The 10,615-nt window shown below is 39.9% G+C and overlaps 1 protein-coding gene across 1 annotated transcript in view; it reads left to right on the top strand.

The window, feature by feature from the left end:
* Plaa (phospholipase A2-activating protein) overlaps positions 1–10,615 on the top strand; it is a 37,505-nt gene that overhangs the window by 3,710 nt on the left and 23,180 nt on the right. The window contains exons 2-5 of the mRNA XM_013020836.1: positions 4,274–4,467; positions 7,583–7,683; positions 7,770–7,890; positions 9,904–10,071. Of these exons, the coding sequence (XP_012876290.1) occupies positions 4,274–4,467; positions 7,583–7,683; positions 7,770–7,890; positions 9,904–10,071 (584 nt within the window). The remainder of the gene's footprint in view (positions 1–4,273; positions 4,468–7,582; positions 7,684–7,769; positions 7,891–9,903; positions 10,072–10,615) is intronic.

Here is a 10,615-nt window from a genome sequence, read left to right as displayed (position 1 = left end):
AAAAAAGCCGGAAGTGGTGCTGTGGCTCAAGTGGTAGAGTGCTAGCCTTGAGTTGAAGAGCTGAGGGACAGCGCCCAGGTCCAGAGTTCAGGCCTACGACTGAACCTCCCCCCTCCCCCCCCAAAAAAAGTTTCACGGACTAGCCTTAGATCTTTTTATGGGGGGGGGGGGTTGCGGAAGTTGGTCATGTGGCTTGAACTCTAGGCCTTTAGCTTTTTTGCTCAAGGCTAGTGCTCTAGCACTTTGAGCCACAGCTCCATTTCTAGTTTTCTGGTAGTTAATTGGAGATAGAGTCTCATGGATTTTCCTGACTTTGAGTTAAGATCCTCAGCTCTCAGCATCCTGAGTAGCTAGGATTATAGGCAAGGATTATAGGTATGAGCCACCAGCACTTGGCTTTAAATCAGATGCCTTTAGCCAAGGCCCACTGAAATCCAGAAAGTCTTTGAACCTTCTGAAAGCTCATCAGCATAGAGACATTATTTTGGGGTTATACATGTAACAGAGCTAGCCAGTATGCCATTGTTTCACACTACAAGTTGGCTTCAAATTAAATTGGATTTTAAGGCTTATACACGTGTGGCCTTTATATTGTTTTGCCTTTTGAAAACTACTCATTTGGGCTTCGAATGTGGCATAGTGGCAGAGTGCTTGCCTAACATGCATGAAGACTAGTACTGCATAAATAGAAAAAGCTGGAAGTGGTGCTATGGCTCAAGGGATAGAGTGCTAATCTTGAGCAAAAGAAGCTCAGGGAGATAGTGCCCAAGCTCCGAGGTCTAGCCCCAGGACTGGCAAAAAAGAAAAAAAAAACCAAAACTACTCATTTTTGAAGTCTCAACTTCATATTTAAGACCATGTTTAGTATTCCCTGACTGTACTAAGACAAAAGTGACCTTTCCTTCCTGTAAGTGCTCAACGTGTCCTGTACATTGCTAAGTCAATAGCTCTACAGGGTTTGTTAGGAGATTAAAGCCCTTTTCCCTGAAACCATTTTCCTCCTCCTATTTCAGAGGCAAACTTTTCATTTGACTGTTCATTATTACATCTTACTTTCTGTCTAAATGTAAGTATTTGATTAAAATTTTTCAGGCATAATCTGTTTGTTTCTACTAAGTAATATGAGAATTAAGTTACCTGCCTTCTTCCAATTCCCATTTTGTGTATGTATACATGAGTGTGTGTGTGCGTGGCATCCTTTCTTATTAACCTTTAGACTTTATCAATATCTGTATGTCTGTCTATCTAGCTATCTATGTGTAATGTTCGATGAAAGGAGACTGTCACGTGCTTCAGGCCAAAAAGGGCTTATTGGGGGGGAGCACAAACTGCTGGCCCACGTGAGATGGAGCTATGCAGTGGGAGAAGAGAGAATTTATCGATGAGAGATATTATATAGGGAAAGGTGACCACAGCTGTTACGGAAGTGATCTCAGAGCCTGGGGAACCTGTCACTGATGACCAGGGCGTTTCAGGAAATGATCTCAGAGCCTTGTGTCCTTTGCTCACTCATAGTCAGGGGATTGACAAGTTACAGGTGTTTACTGGTTTGAGGCAAGTGATTTCTGATGAAGGCTATTTGCTTTCTTTCACTGATGGGGGTAAGGGGAGTGTTCTCACAAGCAGACCTAACAATATTATCTATCTATATCTACATGTCTGTGTCTGTCTTCCTATCTATCTATATCTAACTAGCTATCCGCAGAGCTCTTTTGCTCAAATCTAGCACTCTACCATTTGAGCCAAAGCTCCACCTCTGGCGTGTTGTTTTGTTTTTGTAATTAATTGGAGATTAACTACTGGAGAAAAGTCTCATGAGCTTTCCTGCCCATTCTGGCTTCAAATAGTGATTCTTAGATCTCAGCCTCCCAAGAAACTAATGTCAGCCACTAGCCCCTGGCTCCTAAATCAGTATTTTTGTCAGTCATGGGGCCTGAACTCTGGGCCTGGGCACTGTCCCCCAGCTCTTCAGTTCAAGGCTACCACTTGAGCCACAGTGCCACTTCTGGCTTTTTCTGCTTATGTGGTACTGAGGAATAGAACCCAAGGCCTCATGCATGCAAGGCAAGCACTCTTATCACTGAGCCACCTTCCCAGCCCCTAAATTGGTATTTTGTGACTATAAATTCTGTCTACTGCTGAGCTATGGAATGAATTATGGTAACTTTTCCTCATCAATTTCATAAAAATAAGTAGCTGTAGCTAAGAATTATTTAGGTTTTGATTTTGATTTTTTCACTTTTAAAATGTGTTTATTCAAATTCTTTGTTGAAATTGATTCTTAGTAGACTTTAAACATATTGGGTATTTTATAACTTCCTCTTCTAACATTGAAAACTTTCTGACCTGGTTTTTTTGCCTCGGGATGCACAACTAATCCTGAGATTTCCCTTTATCGTTGTCCTGAAATTCCCTTTGTAGAGCTCTCCAGTTGACCTTTTGTTTTGTTTGGTTTGGTTTTTTGGGTCTGGTCATGGGGCCTGAACTCTGGGCCTGGGCGCTGTCCCTCAGCTCTTCAGCTCAAGGCTAGCGCTCTACCACCTGAGCCACAGCGCCACTTCTGGCTTTTTTTCTTTTTCTGCTTATTTGGTGCTGAGGAATCGAACCCAGGGCCTCAGGCATGCAAGGCAAGCGCTCTACCACTGAGCCACCTTCCCAGTCCCCAGTTGACCTTTTTTTATTACTACCTTTTCACTTTGTCTTTCTTGATCCCTAATTGGAACATATCCTCCAGGAGCTTCCTGAAATGTATATGAAAAACAGAGTAGAACTTCAAAGCTTGAAAACGATCTAGTTCTGCTTGCTGTTGAAATGGCATGTTTGGTGTTTTTTGTTGTTGTTGTTATCCTTGTGAGTATTTAGCTTATGAGTACAATGAATTTTGGTCAGGGTCATTCCTTTCATCATTTTCGCCCACCTCTCTCTTTTTACCCAGTTCCTGTTTTCTGGAATGGCAATTTGAATTGTTGTACCATTCTCATTCAGGAGTTACTTTCCTTCAGAACTTTGGAACCTTAGCCCCATCCTTTACTCTGTGGTATTACAGTTGAGAAGTTTTGTTTGCTTTTGCTTTTTCTGTCCTGGGGCATGAACTCAGAGTCTGAGTTCTGTCTCTGAATTTTTATCAGTTCAAGGCCAGCACATTAAACATGAGCCACAGTTCCACTTCCATCTTTATTAGTGATTAGTAATTAGAGATAAGAGTGTCAGGACTTTGCCGTCTGGACTAGCTTAGAGCCCTGATCTTCAGATCTCAGCCTCCTGAGTAGCTGTGATTATAGGCAGGAGCCACCAGCACCCATGAGAAGTCTTAATTTTTTTTGGAGGGAGGGGTTTTGGTAGTAGAGGCTTGAACTCAGGGCCTGGGCGCTGTCCCTGAGCTTTTGTGCTCAAGGCTAGAGCTCTACCACTTTGAGCCACAGGAGATAAGAGTCTCAAGGCCTTTTCTGATGGGTTTTCAACCACAATTCTCGATCTTACCCTCCTGAGTATTAGGAAAATGGAGGAGAAAGGAAGGAAATGGGCTGGACTCTACCTTCAGCAGGCTAGGACTGTTCATTGCTGGGGGTGGGGGCAGGGTGCACAAACCTTCCCATGGATAATGAGGTTGTGTGAGAGAGTAAATTTGGGGTCCTGCTTATATAGGTCTTAACAAGGAAGCAGAAAATAAAAAATAGGCTATGGTCTCTTGGGAGTGGGGAGAGGCCAAAGTGGCGTCCTTGGCCAGGCCTAGAATGGAATGCTCCACCTAGGGTGAGGGGGCTTTCAGCTAAGCCAGGGTCAGAATGACCTGCCTGCAGACAAGCACTGGAGACTGCACCTGGTATTTTGCTTGACTTGAGGAAATAAGGCAGGAGTCCTTCACTGAGTAGATCGGATTATAGGTGTGAGCTACCGGCACCCAAGTTCTGTTTCCTGTGTGTGGTGGGGCTTGAATTCTGGAACCTGAGCTCTTGCTTAGCTTTTTTTGCTTAAATCTGATGGTCTGCCACTTGTGCTACAACTCTATGTGTAGCTTTTAGCTAATTCATTAGCCATAGGAGTCTCTTGGATTTTTTTGCTGGAACTAGTTTTGAACTTCTGTCCTTAGATCTCAGCCTCCTGAGTAGCTAGGATTACAGGTATAAGCCACCAGTGCCTGGCTCAATCTTTAAAATAGTATGTACTCCAAAGGTCACCATGGATACTAAATATGAATGAGGACATCAATAGCTTGTGTACTAGGGTAAGTCTGGGAACAAATGTATAGCAACTAATTACTTTGTCTTTCCAGTCCTAACAGGGGCTTTTCAGAAATGCACTGCATGAGTGGCCACTCTAATTTTGTGTCTTGTGTGTGCATCATACCCTCAAGTGACATGCACCCTCACGGACTAATTGCCACTGGAGGAAATGACCACAATATTTGTATATTCTCACTGGATAGTCCTATGCCACTTTATATTTTAAAAGGTCACAAAAATACTGGTGAGTATAACACTCTAGTATTTGGAAGTTTTATCACTTGTAAAGTGTATATATAGATGTGTATATTTTTTTCTCAGATTGTCAGTTTATTGTTCTACCTAAGGCTATGTTTATTTTACCTATGGGGGACCTTTTGGATCTTTCCATTACAAATGTAATGTAAATTTAAACATTAATGCATTTTCATGTAAAAAGTACCATATTTGTTGTTATGGTATTGGAGATGAACCTGGGCATTATGTATGATAAGCAAATGCTCTACCTCTGAGCTACATCTTCAGATGATATCTATAAAAGAACATGCTCAATTATGTAAGAAAAAGCTGTGTGGTTTATTTTTTGAGATGTCCTATGTGCTTTTATTTTTTATTTTATTTTTTTTATTGTGAAAATACTGTACAGAGGGGTTACAATTACATGGGCAAGATAATGAGTACATTTCTTATCAAGCATTGTAGCCTCCTCCTTTGTTTCCCCTACTCATCCCTTCCCATCCTCCTCCTCGACCCCCCCCCGAAAAAGCTGTATAGTTTTAATATACTTTGTTTTTGTTTTCCATTATATTATGTGTAAAAGGTGCTTGTACTGGAAAACTAAGAATATTTCTTTTCCTTTTGGCTGTCTTTATGCCTCAAATTAAGATTTAGAAGGAATGCAGCTAGGGATCTGGTATGGTTATTTCTGTTTTGGGGGGGTTTTTTGGGGGTCTGGTCATGGGGCCTGAACTCTGGGCCTGGACGCTGTCCCTCAGCTCTACCACTTGAGCCACAGCGCCACTTCCGGCTTTTTTCTTTTTGCTTATGTGGTGCTGAGGAATCGAACCCAGGGCCTCTGGCATGCAAGGCATGCGCTCTACCACTGAGCCACCTTCCCAGCCCCTGGTATGGTTATTTCTTAAAACAATATTTTGTTAATTAGTTATGAAATACATACAATTTGAAAGGGAAAACTACACAACAGGAATATACTCAAAGAAATCTTAGATTCTGTATTTCCTTTTTGTACTTTTCCTTCCAGATAACTACTTTTCATGAACTTGGTCCTTCCTTCTTTTAAAGCTGATTAGGTAGATATATGTACCTCTTACAAAAAATAAGCTATACATGATATTTTGTCCTTATTTTTGCCTGAGAGTAGTCTTGGAAATTACTGTAATTCAGTATACAGTAATCTTTTTTGATTTTATAGCTGCACAATACATTATTGTATAGCTGTGTAAGTATTTTGGCTTAGTCAGACATGAATGGTGGACATTCGGGTTTTGTCTTTCGTTAGCACCTGAAGTGTCATTACAAGTAGCTGTGTGCAGATGTCATGTTCACTTGAGATATCTTTTCTTCTAGTATCACATCTGTAACATAGATCAGTAGATAAATGCATAAATTGGTTTTGTTAGATGTTACCAGATCTTATTAAGGATTATATCTGTTTTGCAATTGTAGCAGAAGCATATGGAGTCCCCATTTTCCCAAGAACAAAATATATTGTCTGGTTATTGCCTAAATGATAAGTGAAAAATGATGTCAGTGCAAGAGGAGTCCTTTTCATTTAGGTCATGATATAGTAAAACAAGTCCCAGATCTCCATGCCATAATGTAAGAGTACTTTTTATTCTCTCTTCATTTTTAATATGAATCGGTAAGATTCATGGGACTCAGGGACTCAGGCTGATGAGAGGACAATATGGTTAACAGCACACAGGCTCATAAAAGCATATGTCCTTAAAGTATGAACTACCTTTCCATCTGCTCACAAATGTTAGTGTCATAGCTGTGTCTGGCCACAGCCATAGGAGTAACTAACATCCTCTAAAGTACCTGTAAATGCCCAGCTATCAACATGTACCTTTGGGGCATATTATTGTTAATCAGATTGCAACCTCTCCTGCAGGTAATGCCATACAGTCCAGAGTTGCCATCCAGCATCAAGCCAAAGTTAAGCGTATCTAGGTGGTAGTATAGTTTTCTAAATAGGTATAGGTATTCTAAATATCAGGGGAATGTTGCTAAGGTGGCTCTAAATCAGGTCCATGAAATTCCTCTTTAACTCAGGTATCTGTGAGTCCCAAAGCTTGTATGACTTCCATACCCAGTATATAGTTGTGAGAAAGGAATAAGAGGACCAGAAGAAAGCGACCACTCAGAGAAGGGTATAGTAGCCTTTCTGAAATCCAGATTAAGTGGCTGCTTCAGAAACCTCTACTCTGAGTCTAAAAAGAAATGTAATGAGTTTTCTCTTAGGAAAAGTGATTCCTAATCCATTGTTTTTTGTGGTTCCACTTTGATTCACTCTCCTTGTGTTTCACTTCACTGTATTCCTTTTCTAAGATGATTTTTCATATTTATAATTTTCAGCCTATATAATTTTTTTTGGGGGTCCGGTCATGGGGTCTGAACTCTGGGCCTGGGCGCTGTCCCTCAGCTCTTCAGCTCAAGGCTAGCGCTCTACCACTTGAGCCACAGTGCCACTTCCGGCTTTTTTTCTTTTTGCTTATGTGGTGCTGGGAATCAAACCCAGGGCCTCAGGCATGCAAGGCAAGCGCTCTACCACTGAGCCACCTTCCCAGCCCCATAGCCTATATAATTTTTATTTCAAGGCTATATGACATTTAATTTATTTCATTTGTTGATCATAATTCTGAGTGTTGGGGTTTTTGTTATGTAAATAAAAGTGACCCTATCCAAACAGCATTTTAAAATTATTTGCATTTGCTTATTGTTTGTTTAGTATTGCTGTGTAGCTCAGGCTAACCTCCAAATTGTCATCCTTATGCATCAGCCTCTCCAGTGCTGGGATTACAGGCATGTGCTACCACATCTGGCTGCAACATCTTCTATTCTTCCTTAGCTCTAGAAAGGATCATAAAGCTCATTCCTAGTTTTGCAAACTAGGAATCTGTGGTTACATATTTGTTATCCCTTTGGTCACATGGCTTGTAAGTGGTTCAGCTAGACATTGCATTCAAGCATTTTGTCACAGAACCATGTCACCATACAGTGGAACTGTAATTGGTTAAGGTACTCTCAGTGCTTTTAATATTGCCATATTTTAAGAACTTACAATATTGAGCATGTTGCTACATGAAATTTGTTAACTGCTGACATTTTTCCTCTAGTTTGCAGTCTTTCGTCTGGAAAATTTGGAACATTACTTAGTGGCTCATGGGACACTACTGCTAAAGTCTGGCTGAATGACAAATGCATGATGACTTTACAGGTATTTGTTTCTGTGCAAATATTCTAGATAATAAGGAACTATGGAGATTCTTTGGCAGTTTAAATTGTTACCAGTTCTATTCACAGGGTCATTCAGCAGCAGTGTGGGCAGTAAAGATTTTACCTGAGCAGGGCTTAATGTTAACTGGATCAGCAGACAAGACTATTAAACTGTGGAAGGCTGGAAGATGTGAGAGGACTTTTTCAGGTAAAATCAGAATGGAAAACTTTTATGATAATCACTTTTTAATTGCTCAGATGACTTTTTTTTCCACCCTAAAAAGTTTATAAACTTAAAAATGGTTTTGAAAAGTTTAGAAAGAAGAAAAATTGATATTTGAAAAACAGTCTATTTCAGTGATTTAATATGAGCACAGTGACTCATGTCTGTAATGCCAGCTGCTCAGGAGAAATATATAGAGAATAGTCAATATAAGGCCACTGCATGCAAAAAATTTAGCAAGACCACATCTCAGTCAATAAGTTGAGCATTGCAGTATGAGACTAGTACAGGCAAATAATTAGTAACACCCTATCTCAGTCAATAATTTGGTTTTGATGGTGTATGCACCTGTAACTCTAGCTATGTAGAAGGAATAGATAGTGGGATAATGATTTCAAGTTGGCCCTGGACAATGATGCAAAACCTTATCTGTAAAAGAACTACAGTAAAGCAAAAGAAAAAGGGGAGGGAGTGGGTTGAGGGCGTGACCCTGACTTCAAACCCCAGTACTGTCCCTTTAACAAAAGCACAATTATAATTCTTCTCTGGAAGTTGATTTTTTTTTAAGTCATGGGGCTTTTAGAACAACCAGGTATAGACTAATAAATACTGTCTAAGTATCTAGAATATACATGTGTATGTGTTCTACATGTTATATGTACCTTCTGATATGCAGTTATATTTTTGCTTGTCATTTTAACATGGTGTGAAAATATTATTGAAGTATATTGCTAAATGATAACATATTATAAATTTGGTTAATCATTTAGTTTTGGGTTGGTAGTTTTTTTTAAGCTCTAGCTATTAAATAACACTCATGCTAAAGCACCTGCTGTTTAATATGTATGTATGTATGTGCTGAGAATTGGACTCAGTGCCTTGTCATACCTCAGTCACTCAAGTCCTAGGATTATGGGTGTGTGTCATCACCCTTGGTTTGGTGTGAGCTTTTGAGTTGTTTTTCCTCTTCATTATTTCCTTAAGAGTTCATCAGTGTACTGAATAATACTCCAAGAAACTCCTTTATATTTTATTGATTTTTCTTTTAATTTAGATTTATTCTTATTTATATTATTAATGTAAAGGTGATGTACAGAGAAGTTAAGTTATATAAGACTTTTTAGGTAATGTCACCCCTTCCAAGAAGCCCCTTTACACAGATTTAAGTACTTATAGATGAAAAAATGGACAAGTTCTGGCTTTATAAAGTGTATTTCATCCATTTGTGATTTCATCCATGCTCTTCAGCTCAAGGCTAGCACTCTACCCCTTGAGCCACAGCGCCACTTCTGGCTTTTTTCTTCTTGCTTATGTGGTGCTGAGGAATGGAACCCAGGGCCTCAGGCATGCAAGGCAAGCACTCTACAATTGAGCCACCTTCCCAGCCCAGAATATGGAAATATTTTGACTTGAATCTCATTTCCTTTATTAGTTTTCTAGTTTCAGAGAATGTTTTGTCAAATTTATCCTTTATATTTTCCTATTATAGTTGAGTATTGTGACTTTTGTTAATTATTCTTTAATTGGTAAAGAAGAATTGAAACTGAAGGGCTGGGAAGGTGGCTCAGTGGTAGAGCACTTGCCTTGCATGCATGAGGCCCTGGGTTCCATTCCTCAGCACCATATAAACAAAAAGAAAAAAAGCCGGAAGTGGCGCTGTGGCTCAAGGGGTAGAGTGCTAGCCTTGAGTTGAAGAGCTGAGGGACAGTGCCAAGGCCCAGAGTTCAGGCCCCACGACCGGACCCCCCCAAAAAAATTGAAAGAATTACTGGGATCCAAGTACTGTTTCTGGAGTTTTAAGAAAATAATATAGAATAGATGTGATAAATGTAAAATGATTTCTCAAGTCTAGTGATTAAAAAATACTGCTCAACTAGAGTGTAGATACTTGGGACAGCAAAATAGCAAAATTTCTCTTAACTTGACAAGTCAGTTTTTTAAATTATAATGTTAGTAAAATATGTAGTACTATCAATCAAATAATTTTTTTTAATGTAGGACATGAAGACTGTGTCAGAGGGTTGGCAATTTTGAGTGAAACAGAATTTCTTTCTTGTGCAAATGATGCTAGTATTAGAAGGTGGCAGATCACTGGCGAGTGTCTAGAAGTCTACTATGGACATACAAATTACATTTATAGTATTTCTGTCTTCCCAAATTGTAAAGGTAAGATGATCTCCTGCCATGCATTTAAAATTTTGTATTATACATTATTTCACTGCATTCTTGATATGAGAGAAGAAAATTCATTACTTAAGTCAACTATTATTTCTTACATGTCTGTTTCTTAGTGGAGAAAATTGTGTGATCATCTTTGTATTAATTCATATTGTATTCTAAAAAAAACTTTCTTCAGCATCTGAGGAAAACTTTAGGCACTGTCCCTGAGCTCTTCAGCTCAAGGATAGCACTCTACCACTTGAGCCATTCATTGTGCACTTCTGGTTTTCTGAGTGGTTTATGTAGAAAAGAGTCTCACTGGGGCTGGGAAGATGGCTCAGTGGTAGAGTGCTTGCCTTACATGCATGAGGCCCTGGGTTCGATTCCCCAGCACCACATAAGCAAAAAGAAAAAAGCTGGAAGTGGCGCTGTGGCTCAGGTGGTAGAGCGCTAGCCTTGAGCTGAAGAGCTGAGGGACAGTGCTCAGGCCCAGAGTTCAGGCCCACTACCGGACCTCCCCCCAAAAAAGAGTCTCACTGACTTACCTACG

Source organism: Dipodomys ordii, unplaced genomic scaffold (genome assembly GCF_000151885.1).
Source record: "Dipodomys ordii isolate 6190 unplaced genomic scaffold, Dord_2.0 Scaffold53, whole genome shotgun sequence".
NCBI lineage: Eukaryota > Metazoa > Chordata > Mammalia > Rodentia > Heteromyidae > Dipodomys > Dipodomys ordii.
This window is presented reverse-complemented; position numbering and strand designations above follow the sequence as displayed.